Genomic DNA, 21,996 nt, shown 5'->3' on the forward strand with positions numbered 1-21,996 from the left:
TTTTATTGCCGATGAAATCGAAGAGTGAGCAAGTCCTATTTCTTTGTCAAGAGACACCCAGAAAAGATTATAGCCCTACTCTAAGAATGGGCTTTGGACAAAATGAACAAAATGGGCTTTGGATCATCTCCTTGTTAAAAATTACAACAATTTATATGCAAATTTGGTACAGCCACCATAGCCTTCAACATCACACACTGTGGGAGTCTTAAGTCCATTGAGACATGATCATTCAGGATTTCCCATTATGCCACTGGCTCAGAATTGAGCAATCTTTCACTGAGCTAGAGTTAAATACTCCTCAACTAGATCAATTAACCAGCAAACGTAAAATGGCAACCAATGGCTTTGCAGTGGTCGGAAAGTCCAGTTTACAAAATAAATTGTGCAATGTGGCTCTTTGTAACTGGTAACAGGAGGAAGTAAGTAGGTCATCTAATTCAGCAAGTTAAAAGAAATAAGGCAAGAAGAGAGTAAACAGATTATTTTGGAACACGCTGGCAAACAAAGCACCATTTTTTAATATTAAAGATTAAATGTCAAGATAACATTTGGCCTTCTCACTCAGGAAGAAAAATATCCAGCTGAGATATTCAAAAGCCCTTTATTATCTTGCTCTAGCACACTCTTTTTTCTGGTTCAATTAAATGGATACAGGTTTTACTGCCAAGTCACACAGAAAACCTGGTTTGCCCAGTTGAGCAAATCCATGGGCCTCTAACAGGCCCACGGGAGGGAAAGAAACCATTTTAAATTTCCTTCATGCTGATTTGCAAAGAATGCAGACGGCCTTTACTGAGGACGACATAAGGACACACATTCCTTAGAAACAAACCATGCCAGAAGGAAAAAAATTAACTGTGTTCAGGGTAGATAAACAAATAACCCCAAACAGTCCAACCATCAGCCAAAGGTCACAAGAGATGGCTTGTGGCGAACCTTAAAAAAATAACACTGCTGAGTTTTAAGAGAGTTCTCAGTCTTGTTCCATCCTAGCAATGGCGTCAATGACACAAACAATTGTACTGTCATTTCTGTCACTTGCTTTTAATTCTCATATTGAAACATATGCATGTGTGTAGGGCAGGGAAGCGTTTACAAAAAAGTGTCTATTATTATGAAAGACACCAGTCTGACTAGCGGTGCAGGTTTTGACTGTAATGTGTCTTAACGATGTGGATAATAGATACCCTCTGTGTGATGGTGTGTTACTGCATTGGCCAGATCTTCTAAATAAAGGTAATTTTGAAGACTCCATTTCAGAACATGATTTGCTGGGAAAACCCAAAGTCATAACAATGTCAAGAAGCAGTGGCACTCCCCAGAGAACACAGGGCAGATTATACATAGAAATATGCCAAGGGTTTAATTAAAAACAAACAAAACCCAAAAAATATTCACAAAATAGGCCAAATTTCTCCCTGGTGTAACTCACTGAAGTCAACGGAGGTGACACCTGGGCTGAACAGGTCCCTCTGTTTTCAATATTAATTTCACGATACAATGATAAAATTACACTGTTTAAAACAACGACCAGTTTCTAAAGAGTTGTGCTCTATTCTAGCATGGCTGTTCTACTCTACATCCATAAGATGAGAGAAGCTAGAGATGGAAATGACCAGATCGGAGCATCCAGCTTTCTACATGTGCAGATTAGAGACCCCCACAAGAAGAAATCACATATCCAACTAATGCTGTGCTGCGTGCGTGGAGGAGAGGAGGAGAGAAACATTTCAAAGCTTCAAATATTTTTACTTACTTAAAATGTATTTGAAAGGATGAAGTATTGGGGAGGCGGAGCTGGCAGATCTGGATACCGATGTTTACAGCGTATATCCAGTGATTACTGAAGAAGCAACTGTATGAGCCTCATAAAATACCACCTCACGTCTAACAGGAGCAGCAATATGGGCTAGATCCTCAGCTAGTGTAAATCAGAAATGCTCCGTTCCTTTCGGTGGAGCAATATCGATTTACACAGCTGAGGATATGGGACAGATCTTTTAGGACAGTAAAAATGGCAAGCCACCTCAAGCAGAGACTTCTCCATAGATGACCCCCTAACACTGATGGATTTTATTGAGATTGTCTTTTGGTACCCATTGTGGTAAACTGGAAGTGGAATAGAGCTAAGGACACTCATTGATTCTCCCTGGGATCAAACTGAGGGAGCTCTGGAATGTGAGTTAGATGGAAACAAATTCCCCTTGTTAAAATAAAATAATCATCGTAACGTACAGTGGCATGCCATTTGTAGTGAATTCCACAAGACAGCAGCTCTCTTTATAGTCATGAATGAAAACCCCATTTCAGGGCACTGCCCTGTGCAAAATGTAACCCTGATATTGAGAATGAAGTTTTTCTGTGCAAACATAACTAAAAATAACACTAGTTTACTAGACGAGGATTCTACTACATACACAAGGAGAAGAGGGGATGGAATGCGAGTATCCCCTAGGTATTTACCACATGGGAGATAAAATGGGTACTCAAAAGATCTCAAAGGAAGATTTCCCACGCTTACAGGAGCTGCTGACTGATGCCAATATGCTGCTAATAGTAGCACAAATGGTTTAGCAATAAGTGGCTATAACACCACAACCAATAATATAGGAAGACACATCAGCATCCAGGGTAAAATCATTCAATTTGCAACTGCAAAAATCATAAGTAGATGACAAGAAAACACTTGCTTTAGTGATTTCCTGTAAGGAAGAGAGAAAACTAAAAGCCACCAAACAGATTTCTAGAAGCTAGTCTAATCTCTCCCCATCTCTCCCCAGGGAGTTTTGCTGACTTAAAGGTAGGGGATTATTGTTTTCCAATATCATTTTTGGCTGTCAGTCCAAGGAGATCAAGAATTAAGTGTTATCCATTCTCCCCTTCCACCCAAGGCACCAACCAGCTGATGCAAGTCTCTACTTAGCTCAGCATAAAATCACTGTCTGATGATTCAGCATTAAACATGGGCAGGTACAGTTAACTTCCTCCACTGCTAGGGATTTTATTGTACTTGTGAAGTCTTGTTGATCAGGCCCCACATTTTCCACATGCCTTAAAAGGTTTGGGTTCAATTTACTAACCAATTGCACATGAAACCATCCTGCACAGAACATTTCACAGCAGAAGAACTTCAGCCTAATAACTCAAACCTTCGAGTTTCTCATATGCAGAATTTGTGGTCCCAGTCTTTACTAGCAGATACTGTACCAGAGTAGTGTCAAGAAAGATGTGGGAAAGATTGTATGCATCTGTGATTTCGATCTCACCCACAACCCAGGGGTCCTCAGCATAAAACTGAGGATCTTCTAGATTTCCTCAGACCCCACCACTCCTTTCCAGTGGCATCTTTCCCTGAGGGTGAGATGGTCCAGTGCCTAGAGCAATTATAATCAAGGGGCAGGATCCATCAGATGTGGCAGAGAATGGGATGCATACATTTTTTGTTCAATATGTGTTTTGACTTAGTTGTGTGTCTTATTACAGTGCTCTGATCATTCACTGTGTCTAGTAAATTTTCACTTGTACTTGAAGTTTTGCCTGTTGGCTGAATTAGGCACCAATTCACTGTGCAGCCTATAGGGGGCCGGGACAAATATTTTTTACCTCCTGTCTTTAAGAGGCGCATGCTGAAGGTGGCTATTTTCAATCTAGGCCCAGTGCAAAAGGAAAGACTAACTTGACAATATCCTTTCCCCCTGCCTTTCCCTCCTCCCGTCCACACACCCACCCATGAGGTCCTACACAGCAGCTGCCCTTCTCCTGACTTCCTCCAGAAACCTGTCAGCTCTGCTTCTTAGTTGGTCAACAGGATGGGTGCGAACGGGCTATGCTCCCTCTTCAGCACTTTCAGTACTCACTGTCCTGCAGTGAGCAACTTGGAGTGGGAGTCTTTGCCACAGCAGTGCCATTTGGGTGGACTGGAGTTTAGGGAGCAATAAAAGCTACTGCAAAACAGAGGTCAGGATGATTTGGGCAATTCTACCACCACACACTATCGGCAAAGGGAAAGCAGTGCTTCTCTGTCAGTGGAGCAGGAGGGTCAGGGCATGAGTATCACAAGGGAGCTAAGAGGGATGGAGAATGTATAGTGGGGACCAGATTGAGAAGAATATTGGGTTTGACCTCTTGCAGCCTCAGCAAGCCATCGAAGTCCCAATATGAGTTGAAGCCAAATGAGTAACACCCAGCAGTGACAGCACCGCAGAAAGGTGGCAAAGCTCCCGTGATGTAAAAGGAGAAAGGAAAAAGGATGCAAAAATTAAAATGATGATAACATATGAGTTCTCATGTCAGGAGCTGGGCAACCTGGATAGGGACACTATTTTTAATGATGATTTGCATTACACCAGCCCCCAGAGATTCCAACCAAGAATCAGGGTCCATTGTGCTATGCACTCTATAGACACAGGGAGAGATTACAGTCTAACTCGATTGGATAGGCAATAGGAATTATTATCCCCATTTTACAGATTGGGAACTGAGGCATAGAAAGATTAAGTGACTTGTCCAAATTCATATAGGGAGTCTGTGGCAGAGCTGGGAATTGATCCCGGGTCTCATACCAAGTGCCTTAATCACAAAGCCATCCTTCCTCTCGTAGTTTTCCTTTTTAATTGTGACTTTTGGTATTTATTATTTGCATTTGTTGACTTTTTCTATCACAGTGCAATTATAAGGAAGGGGCTGGATGTTGCTGAAATATGACTGGGTATTAAATAGAATCTGTAGGTCTCTATTGTACCAGGAAGCCCTGGAATAAGCCAGTTCAATTTTGTGGTCATGAACTTTTATGAGGTAAAGGTAAAACAATATTTTTGAAACAAACAAACAAACAAATGGAAAAGCTTGAACAAAAAGTGATTGATGACTATTTGGGGGCTGCTTTTAAATTGAGATCATAGGGGTTGATGACTGAGAAGGGGATGGGAAGAACCTATTGGTAAGAGAAAATGTAATCTCTAGTTTTATTGAAGAGTGGAACTAACTTTCTGTTGCAGGCAGCCTGCTAAGCTCTGTAGAGCTCTCAAATGAGTCTCCAGTGGGAAACAACAAAGCAGTAAACATCTGTTTCAAATTTCACTCTTGGAAACAGCAATATTACACAATCGCATCCAGTCTGGGCATAAGCTAGTACTCAGAACAGATCTGGATCTGTCAACCCCAAGTTACACAAAAGACCCACCAGAATCACATTAAAAGAAACAGCTACAAAAATTATGGGACTTGCAAGCATCCAACTCTCAAGTTGTGATGTTAGTTTGTAAGACCCCAGGTTCTTAGGTCTTGTTGGCATGCAGAGTTGCACTGGTTTAGCTACAGGGGTGATTTTAAGCTGATGTGGATAAACTGGTTCACACTCCAGTGTGGACATGCTCATTTCAGTTTAAATCAGCAGAGGTTATCAATCTTTTTCTTTCTGAGCCCCGCCCCAGGCTATAAAAACTCCAGGCCCCACTTGTTCCACAACAACTGTTTTTCTGCATATGAAAGCCAGGGCCCGCGTTAAGGGGTAAGCCAGCAGGGCAATTGCCCGGGGCCCTGCAAATCTAAGTTGCTCAGGCTTCAGCCCCAGATGGCAAAGGCTTGGGGCCCTGGGCTTCAGCCCCGCGGGGTGGGGCTTCGGCTTTCTGCTCTGGGCCCCAGTGAGTCTAACGCCGACCTGGGAGACCTCCTGAAACCTGCTTGGGGACCCCTGGTGGAGAACTGCTGGAATATAGTATGCTTCACTTCCTGTACTCAGTTACTGGGGAGTCTTGCCAGGCACTGTTAAACAGCGGCCACTTCTCACCAGAGGTGGCCACACCACCTGCGATTCATCTCTGTGCACTGTACAACTGCACAGTTTATTGTACAATTCATGGAGCTAAATCTCCAAAGCTCCCTAGGGTGCATTTGGTGCTACAGAAATACAAGTTCATCCTCATTACACTCCCTCTGGATGTATCCTCAGTGATTTCCACATTCCTACATGAATATCTATAGAAACTGGTCTTTTGACTGAAATAACAGCGTATGAGAATTTTAAAAACTCCAATAACTTCAGGACAGTTTTTCTTACGAATAGGATTTTACCATTAAATCATCCTTGTTCCCCTTTAAAGAAGCTTTTTTAACCAACTCTTAATGTGCATGTAACATACTTTTCAAAGTGTGGTTCTCCCAACACCTGATTTACATGAAGGAGCCGATAGCTGGAGCTCACATAATAATCCTAGCAGTTCAAGACATACTAAGAAGGTGGAGACTCATAATGCTACAAAATATTCTGCTGGGAGCAATGACAGGGAGAAAGCTGAGGCCAGCTTATCTGGTGCTTTGTCCTATGAACTGCCATGTTAACACAGAGCCCGCTCACAAATTAATCCAGCGTTGGACAAGAAAGGTCACCACTGAAAGATAAACTCTTTTTCGATAAAGTGTTGAGAAATTTCTAAGTCATGACTCATTATGACATTTGCCTTAGCATATGGTGTATTGCTCGAAGGGGGATTCAGAATGCCTCTCTGGGAGGGAAGGGAAAGGGCATTAGTTAAAGCATGACCAAGTCGGGCAAATAAATGCCGCCCGACTCAACTCAGCTCATCCAAATTCAATACATACAAAGAAGTGGGAGAGGGGGGAAATGGAGGTTACTTACCTGTAACTGGAGGTTCTTTGTGATGTGTGGTCCCTATCTGAATTTCACATGTGGGTACATGTACTCGCGCCTGAGTGGGGAATTCTTTTTAAAAGCATAGTCCATTAGCCCACTCACAAGACCAAGACCGCTCCAGTTTCCATTCTTACTGCAATCCAAACAATCCACAGCAAAGGGGAAAGAGGGCAAGTAGCGGAATACATGTAGGGATCACCCATCTCAAAGAACCTTCAATTACAGGTAAGAAACCTCCATGCCTTCTTCAAGTGATGGTCCCTATGTGTATCCCACACATGGGATATTAGCAAGCAGTAATCAAACAGGAGGTGGGTGCAAGGATAACTGACTGTGGTACAGTGTCCTCACAGCTGGATCCGCAGTGGATGTCTGGACCAGAGCGTAATGCCTCATGAAGGATGGCAGAGAGCTCCAAGTAGCTGCCCTACACATCTCTAGTAGGGACACGTCTCTCAGCTTGCCCTGTGGTGGAATGTGCCCTCACCGCCTCTAGGGAGTGAATGCGAGCTAGCTGGTAACAAAAGGTAATACAGCCAGAGAGACACTTAGGAAGTCTCTCTGGAGAGGCACTGGCCCACACCACCCTTGATTCATCCTCGGTTCGGAGCATGAGGAGCGCTTTGGCACATGTATGGACAAGTGGACACTGCTTGTAAAAAAATTCCAGAGTCAGACGCATGGTGTGTATTTGTACCCACGAAGGGACCATCACATGAAGAACTAAAAGATTTAGCCATAAGATTATTGTCCTACATGGAAAATGTGCATGATACATGAATTAAGATCAATCCATTTAAGGCTTTTGGGAACTGTGGAAATAAATTACACCTGATGAGAAAATACACTCTTAAGCACCATTAAAGTGCATAGTATTTCAAAAGAAACAAACAAGGTGAGATATTTACACAGGTATAAAACAGGCATTAAATTATATAGATATAGCTATTTCTCTGGACATATGAGCTACATTTAACATTAGGTAAAAAGATATTTTCCTCACGCAGTTGAGAAACTCGCTTAATTAAAAAGTAGAGTTAAAAATTTATGAAAAGCAATAAAAGTCACCCAAACTGAGTTAAACCCTTACATTTCAGTTCTGAAGGATAAATTAACTAAGGGCCTGATCTAAAGCCCACTGAAGTCACTGAAAAGACTATATATCTATCCACGGATTTATATGGTCCTCACCAATGTAGTATGAGAACCTGTATACCAGCACTCTGTAGGATCGGGCTACCATTGACTCCAATGGGTTTTGGATCAGGTCCTCAAAGAGCAGGGATCCCTGACCTTAAGGGTTAAAGTAAAGTCAGTCAAAAATTGTGGAATCAAATAAAGGGCTAAAGTGAAGTTCCATAGCCAACCGTGAACTGACATGCAGGCCTGTTTTTGTGCACCATTCAAGAGGTGATGTATATAATCTTTTGTTTCCCCCAAATGAATGAAATGCTATACAAACCTGGGCTCTTAAACTGATCCGGGCTGGGAAGGTGGTGGAGGGGGGAGTTACTCGCTGAAGCAGCGTGCTCACTACGAAGCATCTGAGCCACTCGAGGCCCCATGGAACCATAGTCCGCGTACGATAACGGGGCCCGTTGGTCACCGGGCGAAGAATAGAAACCATAATCGGGGATCCCTGGAGATACAGTGACTCTATCATTGTGGATACTGGATTCTTTCGTATATTAGTCTTTTCAATGTTAAATACTGTGCTATTGCTTTTTTCTTTTCTTTTCTTTGTTAATACAGTTACAAATATGAGAAATTGAAAAGTAAAAACTGAAATTTGAAGAAGAATTGTGCAAAATGTGATTAGAGGAAATCAAGGCGACTTATTCTAGTCAGTGTATGCAGAGGCAAGAAAACCTCTAGTTTTAGAGAAACCACCAGATGAATTACTGGACTTCCTCTTCCACAATACATTAGAATGAAATATAGTGTCCCGGCTATTACAGTAAGAAATACATTGCATATAGAGAGGAATAGTTGACAGCAGAAGTGAGCCAACTGGAGCTACCTTAGCTATCATTTATCCATGTAAGCTTCCACTCCCTCCCATTAGAAATATATGTGTATATGAATCTGTATCCTGTGTGTGCGTGTGTATGTATGTATGTATGAACACACACACCCAAAAGCATGCATCCATCTATCCTGAACAATGCACTTATATCTACACACTTGATCTAATGACGTACAATCAGAACAAGTCTATGCTCTCAGTTACACCAGCGTAAACCCAGAATAATTGTTAATGTCAGTGGAGTTGACCCTGGTACAGCTGAGAGCAGAATCTGGCCCATAAACATTGAGTGCCAGTCTCATTTTAATAGATGTGCTATTCAGAAAGCGTATACTGTTATCTAGAGTACCACACAAGGAGCAGAGAGTGACTTAAGTTTATAGAAAAGAAACAACAAAATATTCCTGGGTAAACATCTCCTGTATAAATTTTACAAATCAGGCTACAAGTTCCTTCCTTCAAGCAGAGCAGATTTGAGACATTTTAAAAATAATAGTAATAAAAAAATTAACAAGAGGAAATGATTGTTTACTCTTTGCATTACAACCACAAGCTGCCACTAGAAGAAAATGTTCCGAACACCTGCAAACCTGCTGCTCTTCCACAATTATAATTGGTTTCAAACTAAAAACAAAAGCAGGCCTGTGCTTGTGGTTACAGTAACTGAGAAGAGGAGAACGCGGGGGGGAATAACAGGAAAAGAAAGACATTACATTAAATTTAACATCTACTGTCTTGTCAGCTGCCGAGCAAAAGAGGCCCCTCGATATCCCGGTATGCCTACACTGCAGTCCAGAGATGTGAGAACTGGATCAAAGCCAGCTTGAGTGTCAAAAGCTATGAAGCCATGGTAGCATGGGAGGCTGCAGGGGCTAGCCCTGCCTGCCCAGAACCCTGGGTACTAGATCATATTAGATCAAGCTAGATGAAAACTTGCTTGGGTACATCTACAAACGCTGCCTCCTGACTGTAGTATAGACATGCCCTTGGTCTGCCGTGTTGGCTAATTAAAGGCTGGCTCCAGTAGTAAAGCAAAGCGAGAGTACGCGGAAAAGCAGCAAACAGCTTTCGTGCCAAGAATGAAAAGGTGTGGGCAGCAGAATTAAACAGAGTGAGCTGCCTGGGAAATTACTTCCTTCCTCCCTCCACTTCCTCCCCGCATCTCTCTTTTGATAAAATAGTTCTTCCTCAGCTGAAATTTCCTTCTGATTTCATGCCAAGCATTTTCCAATGGTTCTCTCTCACCCAACGCCTGTCATTTCCAATCAACTTTCTTTCTTCCAAGCTCCTCTCCACTCTTGCTCTATCCTATTAACCCTGGCGGTTGCTTTCTGCATGTCCATGCTCCCTGACAACTTGTTGATCTAGCTCTCTAATTTCTGGATGACTCTCTCCCCTCTCCTATCATAAACAGCCACGCACAATTTGGCAGACGTTTCCACCATCAGTGTTTATGATAATAACTACACGTGCTAGAAAGCAACAGGAAATTTTCAATATAACTATCATTAAGACAAAACGCTTTAAATCAAAGCCATTACCCGCTACTGAGACTTAAAGCTCACAAGATTAGGCCGCTTTTAATCTTTATGAAAAATTCATAAAACATGCTGCAAAAACATCTTCCTGCTCGAAGGATTAAATGATATAACAACATTTAACGCTACCGATACAGATGAAAGTGGATACCAGAGCGGCGCAGGGTTATACACATCAGGGAGATGGCATTCAACAAAGAGCTCTGAGACACACGGAGAGGGGCATAAACGAAATGGAGGGGGAAAACTCCCGGCACGACACTCAAACATCACATTTCCGGAGACAAGTGGCAACCATTTGAAGATGTTGCTGGTTGACTGTCAGTTTTTTAGCATAACATATTGAATGAGTTTATGTTTTGAGGACAAGGCCAAATCTACAAAACCGGGTTCTAGAGAGAAACTTTCCCAAAGTTTTGAGGGCATTTGAATTGGGGGTTTCCATGAGCATTTTCATCTGAGCTCCCGCTCTGGTTTTCTGAGGTGCTTGTATAGGCAGCTAGGATAGAGGGATATACGTACACAGCCTACATTTTCAAATGTGACTAATGATTTTGGGTGCCTCCATTTTTAATTGCCCAACTAGACAGACCATAAAAGCGCCTGATTTTCAGAAAGTGCAGAGCACTTGCTCTCTGAAAATCATGCTCCGTTAAGGTCTCTCAAGCTGGGCACCCAAAACCAGGAGTCACTTCAGACAGCGTGTGTGCGCTTACACACTCACATCTACAGACGTAGGTTAATATCCCCAATAGTGCCAAGCATTATAGTGCTATAGAGGTCGGAAGAGAGAGACGACTCCTCTTTCACAACAGGGAGCTTCCATTCATTAATATTTAGATAGTGCTTTCAAGGTGTAAAGAGTTAGGTAGTGTTTGAGAGTCAAATGCTGTAGCTGGATTTTAAAAGGAGCTGGGTAATGTTACAGATTGTTTGTAGTTACAGAAGCTAAAATAATAGGTAAGCAGATCTCATGTGTCAAGACATGAGATGACCATAAGCAGCCATTGGCATTCTGAGATCTTTTTGCCTTCCTCTAACACATCAGGTATCGCAATATACAGAAACCGAATTTGCTGAAGCAGAGTAGGTCAACCATTCACATCTGGCATGTTGTCTGTGTCAGTGGCCAATATGCGAATGCTTCAGAGGAAAGTGAAAGGAAAACGTCATACACCTGGCTGATTGGGCAATACTGGTTAAGTTGGGGTGGGGCAGAGACCTCCTTCCTGACCCCTCTGGTAATCAAATGATGTTCTGAAGCATGAGATTTGATTATCACTCAGCATGCATGACTGCAGAGGTTATTGCTGATCATAACATTATCCAGACCCTTTAAAAATCCAGCTACAATATTTGATTATAATACTACTTATCATTCAGCACCTTCAGAGCCCTGCACCAACATTAACTAATTAGTCCCCACGACCTTAGTGTATTATTATCCCCATTTTACAGGTGAGTAAAGAGAGGCCAATGACCTGATTTACAGAGGTGCTGTGCACTGCACTCCCATTTATGCTCATGGAAGAGAGCCTGGTTTTCAGAGGAGCTAGATACCCCAAATGTCTAGCCAAGGCCACACAAGCAAGTAGGTGGCAGAGTCTGAAACACTCTGCAGACTCTCCTGGCTCTTAGTCCCATATTCAGATCCATTAGAATATACTGCTTCTCTGACTTGCTGCAGTAGCAAACATCACAGTGTTACCAAGTCCAGCCTCTTCCAAATCCATTTGCTACATATCAACAGCCTTATATAGCTATGCTGCTAGATAGAATATGCTCTTTTGTGATCAGGCACCAGAAGCTCTAAATCCTTCACACACAGAATATCGCTTTCTGTCAATGACCAACCGCTGCCAGACACTTTGGTCCCTGCCCGGGGCACGTTTCCTAAGGACTGAAATGTTTTGGTCGAACTAAAGTCTCTGGGCTTAATATACGGGTATCTGGGTGAAAATGAATAGTCTGTGATATATAGGAGGTTAGACTAGATGATCTAATAGTCGCTTCTGGGCTTAAACTCTATGAAATTTCAAATTCAGATCAACAATCAAACCAGAGAATCTCCTGAAGATAACAAGATTGCTACATACAGGTATGCTGGAGGGTCACGACATTATACCCAGAAGCTCACAGATAACCAGTCAGAAGATGCATAAGACAAATATAACATAAGACAGCAAACAGTCCGACAAATAGAACAATAGATTCCGTTCAATAACTCTAGGGTGGAGATTTACAAGTTGCAGCAAATCTATTCAGCCTCTTCTCAGTATGCTTAAAAAGCAGACACCCTTCTGCCGGACCGCCCACACCAGACAGGTCCCCCAGTTCATAATTGAAAGCCAGTGACCTTTTTCTGTCAGCAAGTTCAGTCCTGTCCCTCGAAAACCATGCTTTGTTCTGTCTGCCTCATACGTCACCACCACCATGGGTTCTACAATCAGAGCTGTGCTGGTCAGGCCTCAGTTAAAGTGACACCCAGCTCTTTCTCCTCTGCAGCTGTACTGGCCCTACACTAAAACCTTGGGTTTGTCAGTAAAATAAGCATCTGTGCATCCAGAAGGAGCTGATCTCTGCAGTAACAAGGTACCATTTATATGGTACTTTCTATCTGCAGTCACAGGTTAGGGGTTGTCCTCTCCCTGCAGTCCCTTTGGCAGGGATAACAGCAAAATGGCGGCATGTGGGGTAAAGGTTACTAGGCATAGCATTTAGAGCTAGAACTGAACAAAGCGTCACGGAATGGTATGCTCCTAAACCCTATGCACACGACAGGCACAGTTATCAGCATTAACACTGCTCAAATCCACACCTAATAATGATCCAAACCATGTTCAAAAGCCAGATATAAACTAACCGGAGCCTATCTACAAGACAATTACAACTATAGGCAGGGACCCAGTTACAACATGACCACCTCCGACTCTTTTCCAACACATTTCTTTTGGTGTAGCGAAGATGGAACTTTGCCCGTTCCCTACGCTGGGATAAAGCCAAGCCAACTGAAGTGCAGATGCACTGCATAGCCAAGACTATGCTATGTTATCAGAGTCAGGCACACAACCCGTCAGTGACGTCAGAGTAAAACAGCTGTAAGAGGGGGGTAAATCCCTGGTTGCAACAAGAAGAGGTGGTATAAAAGTCTCTCTGTATGGGGTAACTGTACTAGCAGCAACTACTGATGTGCACCGCTGTTGTTAGCCTGTTTCAAGTCCTAGCTTGGATATGGGCCTGCTAGAATGATGTTGGAGTATTAAAAATACTTGACGTGCACTGATTTGCAAGAAGACACAAAATACAATCTATTCAAGCCTGTCTCTTCTGAGTCCCGTAATTACGTGCCACGAGAAATAAATACGTTTCTCGGCTTAACTGTAATTTTTTGCGAGCGATCAATATTTATTGCCTAATCACATTTTCCATATTGCAAGTTAATGGTGTCACTCTCACATGGGGCCAGAGTACTACACAGACGCCATGCAAAGCAATCAGGGAGCCAGCTCTTGTCGCAGCCTTTACAAAAGGATTTCCACTCGAGCGGCTCATCTTTAATCATTATAAAAGCACAGAAGTTTAATCCATTTTTGATGTAAGCGCTAATAGCTTTGTGTCCTTGAAGTTCAAAGTGGTCTTCGTGCATGTCGCTAATTAGCCGAGCAAGCAGCCATTCAGCTCCCTCTCATGTTTCTAATTAGATCCTTAACAACAAACAAATGTCAACCTTACAAAGGCTGTGCTACATTCTCCTCCATTAGTTAAACAGTTTGGGAGGGATGCAGATGCCATTTTTATGCCATTTTTCCCCATTGGAACATCTTGCACCCTAGTCCGACACCTCATCTAATCTCCAGGCTGGATGACGTCACTCGGTTAGGCTACCGTTGAGCGACGAGGCCAGTGACGTCTGTGGCTTGGATGCACGTACTGGTTAGCGGTTCTGCAGGCTTACAAGGAGCTGAGGATACAAACCTGGCTAGGCAGACATTTTGCATTACAAGGGAAAGGGAGACAGCCCAGAATGCTCGCTGCTCTGCCGTGACACTTCAAAGGGGCAGGATGGAGGACAGAGCTGCAGCTTGGGTGAGTTCCAACAAAATAAACACAAGGATTGGGAGTACTTAGGCCTTGTTTACACTTCTTTTTTGGTGTGTTTGCGTGTGGGGGAATCTCCCACTGATAGGAGTGACAGACCTCAGGTGGCTGCTGGCCCAGTGTCATCTATACCTGCTCTGAGCAGAGGAGGGCGACCAAGTGATAAAGATGCCAGTGTCCTGTAGACTACTGCTAGCAGTGCTGAGAGCTGCTCAAAAGATCCTACCCTACCTACAACCACCACAATTTAGTAGGTGGCTGGTTGGTTGATCAGACTGTATGATGCACGTTTGATTTGTGGAAACACCCTCCCCCCCACCCAAAGTTGCCACACCGACCCCTCCACTCTTCTGAAGGGATGCCACATCTGAGCAGAGAGGGACGCTGGGAAACAGCAGCCTAGACCGCATTTTGTCTTTACTGTGGCACTTCCAAGGAGCAGCACAAGTAACGGAAGGGATGGGGCCCAGGCTCCATCAGTTTGATAGCTGACTCCAAGCCTCCAAAGCAGACTAGAAAGCCACATCTTAAACACAGGACTTCACTTGCCAAAGATGCTGGGCACACGTGCACGTGGGAGTTCAATCGGGCACACAGCTTGCAGCAGTATCACCAGATCATTTCATTACTGTGCATATACTGCACCAGAACAGCTCCATAGCACATACTCTCATGTCTTATCAGTTAAACCAAGACAGCCAAATAATAATAATAATTTACACACAGATTATATATGGAAATCAAATTTTGATTTTTCAGTCATTTTACAAACAGGTGCCCATCTAATAGTACGGGAATTTAAAGTTAATTTAAAATCGCATGTATTGTAACACTTTAGATACTTTACGCTAAATGCTCAGAACTGTTTTCTTTCACTTCTACTGCACCTTCCCCACTCTCCTCCCTCTGCCACCACTGCCCCTCCCCCTGATTTGGATAACTATAATGCCTTTACATTTCAAAAGAAATTTACTTAGATTTTAGTTTATTTAGGTTGTAAACTCTTTGGGGCAGAGATCAGCTCTGGATTTGTACAGTACCTAGGACAAGGGGGGTCCTGGTACATGACGTCTAATATTGACATGACTGTAATACATGATGAGGTTTTCCTCTCCTAACATAGTACTGCAACGATGCGGTTATCATGAGATAAGGTAAATGGCTCTTTTCTAATTTCAACCCTTTGGCTTCAGAGCTGGCGTTTTCAAATGTGCCTAAGGGAGTTAGGCACCCAACTCCCTTTGAAAGTAACTTCCTTTGAGACCCTTTGCAAATCTCAGACCAGATTCCTTTCTTGGCGCCCCCAAATCAACTCTCAACACTCCCCCGTCCTTTACGCTCTTTTAAAGTGGCTGATTTAGACTCCGATCCTGCAAATGCTTTCGGAAGGTGGCTGTGGATTGCCCCACTGACTCAACCCAACAGGGCTACCTGTTGATGTCAAGTGACACATGCAAATGTTGCAGAGCCAGGACTTCAGGTTGAATCCTGTGAAGTGCTGAGAATCCTGAGTTCCCATCAATTTCAATGGGTGTTGAGCGTGCTCAGCACATTGCAGGATCGGACCCATCTCATATTTTCAGGGGAAGGTCCTAACAGGCTTGGCACATGCCTGTCCATGACTTAGCCTTTACTGACATCCTACCAAGAGGCAAACGGGGAAAAAAAAATGTACGTGCGATCTTGCTCCCACATGAAATTCTTTACTAATAATTTTGCTATTTAAAGTGAGGAAAGAGCAAACCTCTCTAGCCTGGTCACCTCTTATTGGACGATAAGAAATCTGTCGCTACTTATGCCATGGGCAACCACATTTGCATTAATTGTTTATCACAGCCTGGACAGACCTTTTATTAATATTAATGAGTAACTGGAAACAAAGGGCCCCTTTATTTTTAGCCTACTCTAATTGCGTAGTAATTACTCATCTACAAAACAAATGAGCCGAACTCCATCGCCATGGCAACAGAAACTTCGGCCTCCCACTGTAACACATTAACCGGCTATCATTTCAGTTAATTTTAAATTGAAGCCTTTTGTACAATAACAGGCAGTGGAATAGCCAAATTAAAACAAAACTGGGACTTCATTTTACTGCATATTTTAATTCACATTTTGCTCCTAAAGCATCTCCTTCATACACGCACGTACCTATGGATCACTATATGGAAACATCCAGGACTATACAGAAAAGGGAAAGGAATTTTTTTTAAAACCCAGCCTTCTTCTTCTACCAGGAGTTTACACAAGACATGGGTATTAAACAGATTAGAATTAACTAGCCAGACATGTATATGATATTAAGCAATGATGGGTGACGCAACTGCACTGACAGGTAAGCAAAAGAAAGTCATTCCCAAAGTCATTCCTAAAAGAGACCAGTCCATCCAATTAAGCCAGAGGTTCTGAAACTCCTTCACAGTGCAGACCACATTTAAACAGAGAAATCATCTCTTGGAAACCCTCCCATTCTAGTCACGCCTGCATTTGTTTAGTTGGCAAAGTAACATGGTATTAGGAAAGTACTCTAGGCTTCCCCCTTTGATGCTATTCTGAACTGGAAGTAAGGAGAAACCTGCACCATGTGATCAAACAGCTCTGCACTAAATTGAGTAGGAATCAGATTTTGCCCTTAGATGCTGCACGTTTTCCAGGCGAGTTGCCCACATAGTATTTTGCCCTTGGTCCTATAGGTTGTAGTTGCAGTTTTCTATGAGCAAAAAAGACAGTGAGAGGACTTAGAGGGGTGGGGGGGGGGGGGGGAGGGGGAGAGGAGGTATGTACTCTGAACAATGATGTCTAAAGAAGAAAGAGCACACTGATGTTATTCTAGGACACCAGGAGGAATTTTTCTAGCCTTATAATGCTTAGAAGTTTCTGAACTGTTCCACGTGAATGCTGCCATTGACATTAGAGGAAATGAATCTCCTACCTACGGCCTTATCCAGCACCCACTGAAGGCACTGGGAATCTCTGTAGCATAAGGGCAAACCATTAGCGGTGACCACATAGGAGCCATCATTAGGTCCCCTTTAAGGCAATCGTTGTTTGCCACGACACTGGAGACACAGCCCTTAGGGGAGAGTCAATGGAGACCTAAAGAGGTTTCTAAAGAAAAACTGAAACCAGATGGGGGAAGTGAGGGCATAACAATAATCCTTTGTGCTCATGTGGCAATTTCCCACAAGGTGCTTTGGCTACGCCAATTCTATCTCACCCCACCCTGATAGGTAATATTCTGCCCATCATACAGAGGGGGAAACTGAGGTACAGAACGCTGAAGTGACTTGCGCATTGATTCAGAGGAATACAGCCATTGGTTCTGATCCTTTGCTGCAATTACCAGACAACACTCCTCAAATGAACTTGCTGTCTGACTCCCCCCCCCCCCCAATAGTGTAGGTCCATATATCTAAAGTTCAATTCTGCTTTCTCTGGCTTTTACTAACCAATTATCCCTTTGAGTTAATGCCAAGGCAGACACACAAAAAAGTTTGCTGTAGTGAAAAGACCTCTGTATCCTTTTTTACTTGCCTGTATCTCAAACAGAAAGTGGGGGGAGAAAAAGATTGTTTCTGTACTCACTGTATTTAACTTTCTACTGCATTTTGAGGTCAAATTATTTGAAAATACTAGTGTAAAAGCTTGTAAAATGTGTGTGGTTTGCACCTTTAGCAGCTACTCTACATAGAAGATATCAAGCTCAATTTGTACTGCCCTGTTAGGTCGTGATTCGGCAAGATTCTTACGCATGTGCTTAATTTTAAACATGTGAGTAGTTCCATTGAAATCAACTGGACTATTCACATGCTTAAATTCAGGCACGTGCTTAAACACTTTCCTGAACTGGGGCCTGATGGCTGAAGGTCTTGGTTTCAAACCTTGCTGATAATATAACAAACCCTTACATGAGTTATGTAAAATAAAGCTGCATTCCAACAACCAGGAGCTTTATCCCTAAAAAAAAAAAAAAAATCAAAAAAAAAAAAATCAAATCAAATGACATTAACTGGCTGTTCCAGCACTTGGCTAGAATAGAGTAAAATCTACTTGTCAAGCGTAAAAGTTTCAGTGCTCTGAAACGGAAACGTTTTCCTGACTGCGTGATTAGCCTGTTTGGATCACAATACAGTTCAAGCTTATGTGGAGCCACCACTTGGCGTGTGTCAAGAGAGGCACCCCGGCAGCCAGAATGATCTCTGTGGACAAGTGTTTTCCCATTGAAAATAATTCCACTGATTGAAAAGCCCATTAAAAGTTAGCTACTACATTCATTAAAGATTAACTCATGCTGTACTTAAGTCTGTACTTCAGAGCTGGTCACTAATTGCACTGGAGATGATGTATCAAGTGCACGGGATTTTCTATTACAAAGTTATTGATTAAAGCTGATGTATTTTAACTACAATAGACTTCAGGCAGGAGCCCAGTAAAATGACTAGAGCCAAGGTCAGTGCCTGGCAGCAGATTATTTTAAATTTACTGAAATTTTTTTTTGGCTGCGTAAGAGGTTCAGTCCCTCAAGGATAAATAAAATGTTTCCAACAATAAAATAAGATAAACAGTATTTTGTGGGGTTTGAGCACTGGAAGGCACTTCCAGGCGTATGTTTTCTATAATGGCTTTGAAATTATCTTGGATCAACGTATGACTTTAGACCTGTAATAGAAATGATTCTGCTTTAATTCTCTTTTTAAAACAAAACAACCCCGCGTCCTTCAGGGAAGTAATTGCAGAGCACATAAAATAGCGAGGCGAAGAGAGTTGTCACTAACAAGGCCAAAAAAACACCTCTCAAGGAAATGCATAATGACCTCATCTCTACAGACGTGTTGCACACGCCTAGAAGAAAATGGAGTATTTACCCTTCAGACATGTGCTTATTCAGTGCAGAGTTTGTTTTCTTTTACTCCTATTCCTATAACACGAGACATTTTCCTTTTGTTTGCATTCAACTGATTAATCCACAAGATAGATCATTTAACCTACTGGGAATGGAGGATTCTTACAGCAAGTACACACATTATGTAGATACAAAATGGTGCAGGCTCTTCAATTTCATGCCTTCTTCTCAGACCAACATTTTCAGATGCAGCCTTAATATTATAAAAATGAGCAAAGGATAAAAATCTTATGCAGCTGCTAATTTTTAGATGTATCAACTCTGCAGAGTTCCAGTTGCCAGCCTCTGTCAAGTAATTATTGGATGTTCCAGTGGAGTGAGAAATTTCAGCCTGCTTTCTTTTCCCAGGTGGGCTGCTTGTTAGGTTCTGGTTTTTCAGATTGCATGGCTTGGATTAAATTTTATGTACTTTTATATAGTAAAATAAAAAAAGGAGTGCAGGTCCATTTGAGCTGTCACTCCAAAGGAAAATCCCCTAAATCGGCAGTATCAATTCCAAGTTGGTTCATCATTAGATTGTTCAGCTGTTGGTCCTTATGACATTTCAACGTGTTGATCTAGATTTCCCTCATTCCACACGCACAGACCAACTGTTGTCCCACTATTTTATTACTATAATTTGCTAACACAATCAGTGCTTAATGACAAGACTAAATATTTTTAGTGCCCCTTATTTAAGTGTAAGACATGGATTTCTACACCCTCTGCAATTTACCGCTCAGCTAACTTTTAGATACATTCCTCATTTCATCATGTCTTTCACATTAAACAGTGGGTCCCCGCATCTCTGCAACAGATTGAAATCTAAGGGGTAAATTATTTCCCTCTCTCCCTTTGATGCATAAATGTTGAAACTCTTCACTAGCAATAAGGGAAATCTTGTGCACCATGCATCCAGCAGACAGTCTAGATGTCTATAGGATTGTGATTGTGTCAACTACAACCAAGAAGTTCTTTGGCTAATTTATTTTTTTGCTCTATCAGAGGTAAGGAGCACATACAAATTCTTAATTGCATCTTGAAAGCACATTCAAGATACTTTCAATAACATTTGCTGAGGTAAGTGTCCTGGAGACTACACTGACCACACTCAGCAGACTATGAACTAACATTTAGGCCCCAGGAAGAGCTCCTAACTCTATTGGAGGGAGGTGGGGGGAGTAGGAGCACTGTAGGGGAACTTTTCTACTCCCAGCAGGATATTTTCTGACAAACAAACTAAAATGAAAAAAAAAAAAAGTGTAATTCAGGACTTGAATTACCAGCTGTTAAATCTAGTCACTGCTGCTTCATTTTGAAAACAATTTAAAAAGTTAAGTGCGTAAAACTGGGTGCAAAAAGCAAAGACATTTGTTGGCTCAATGGCAAAGATGATGAACTTGTCTTTTACTCCTAATGCTGGTATTTATGAAATGTTAAATCTTAATTTAAAAATGTTCCCTTAAGCCCAGCGACATGGCAATGAATACAAACCATGACTAGCACAGAGTCTGTTGCATAACAAGATTTGAGGTTTATGACCTAAAAACAATTCCCTTGTGTCTCAGGAGAGTCTGGTAGGAAGCTGTTTTACATACATTATATTATTTAGCTATCCTATGGGGTGGTTTGCATTTTGTACAAATGGTTTAAGACCTCCAAAGAATGATTCTATGGGCTAATGCAGACAGTTGAGGGATTAATGAGGAAATCATGATTACAAATGATTTAAAACAAAATCTTAATTTTCTAATACAAATTAAAATAACAGAACATACTGTATTCATATTCAAAGATCTAATTCCCAGGATTTTTAATTTGAAAAATAAGGTAAATTTACTATCAACATAAGAGTATGTGTGAGTTCTTGTGGTGGGAAAGGATGTAGGTTAGCTACAGCCACGTTCAATTTATAAATTCAGATAATGGGGTTTAACAAATACAGTACTATGGATCCAAGCCTTTAGGAGTACACTGGTTTCTTGATAGCCCTACTCTTCCAATCAAACCAATGCTATGCTTTTGACTGACACACTATTTCAAGTTGATGATACCTATAATATCAACTCAACAATGCATGTTCTACAACTACATCTACTGCTACCAGTACGACTACTACAGTGCATGCATTTAGTTCAGTCCCACAGATACATACACTCTAAGAACAGGCAAGGGGAGATGTGAAATGTTTTACGGTACGACAGGTGTTTTGTTTTTTTAAGTAGGGGAAATTAATAAAAACATAAAAAGAAAAAGTGTACAAAAAAAAGAGACATTTCTCAAGAGTTGATATGAGTTGTTTCTTGAACCGTTTCATCTGAACAAGCAAAAAACATGCAACCAGCTGCTACTAACAAGAAGCTGGACACTGAGAGAGGATTAATAGGTGTGGACAAACCTTCCCGCTGAGCGCGCTCAGAAGAGTGTTTGAGAGGAGGTGTGCACGTCCGAGTGTAAGAGAGGCCGGAAAGAATGCCTCAGAGACACCCTCTCTCACAGCAGCCCCAACCAAGCAAGAGAGAAAACAACAAAAACATAACTGCTCACACTCACCATCAAGGTCAGTAGCTCACGTTACTAGATTTGTTATAGCTGGCAAGTATAAAGTACAGTAAGGGGTTGTTGGGGGCTCAGGGATCAAAGGCAGCATTTTCAGTTGGAGACTGGCAAGGTGTTAAGGGCGGGGGGAGGGAGGGAAAGAGGTATATACCCTTAGCTCCAAACCACAAGAGAGTCCTGACCGTTCCCTGCTTTATACCTCTTGTCATCATTTCTACTGGGCAGAGTGGGGGTAAAA

The 21,996-nt window shown here is 42.1% G+C and overlaps 2 protein-coding genes across 20 annotated transcripts in view; one reads left to right on the plus strand and one right to left on the minus strand.

Moving 5' to 3' along the window:
* The window catches only part of CCDC182 (coiled-coil domain containing 182), a 129,969-nt gene extending 126,472 nt beyond the window's left edge, over positions 1 to 3,497 (plus strand). For all 8 annotated transcript variants that reach the window (XR_004643430.1, XR_004643426.1, XR_004643424.1 and 5 more), the window contains one exon: positions 1,565 to 3,497. The gene's annotated coding sequence lies outside the window, so the exon portion shown is untranslated. The remainder of the gene's footprint in view (positions 1 to 1,564) is intronic.
* Positions 1 to 21,996, minus strand: part of MSI2 (musashi RNA binding protein 2) — a 388,856-nt gene that overhangs the window by 12,451 nt on the left and 354,409 nt on the right. For 7 of the 12 annotated variants that reach the window (XM_034752631.1, XM_034752630.1, XM_034752632.1 and 4 more), the window contains one exon: positions 8,118 to 8,294. The exons of the other annotated variants lie outside the window; for them this stretch is intronic. In XM_034752631.1, coding sequence (XP_034608522.1) covers positions 8,118 to 8,294 — 177 coding nt within the window. The remainder of the gene's footprint in view (positions 1 to 8,117; positions 8,295 to 21,996) is intronic. 12 annotated transcript variants of the gene reach the window in all.

The sequence above is a fragment of the Trachemys scripta genome, chromosome 18 (genome assembly GCF_013100865.1).
Source record: "Trachemys scripta elegans isolate TJP31775 chromosome 18, CAS_Tse_1.0, whole genome shotgun sequence".
NCBI classification, from domain to species: domain Eukaryota; kingdom Metazoa; phylum Chordata; order Testudines; family Emydidae; genus Trachemys; species Trachemys scripta.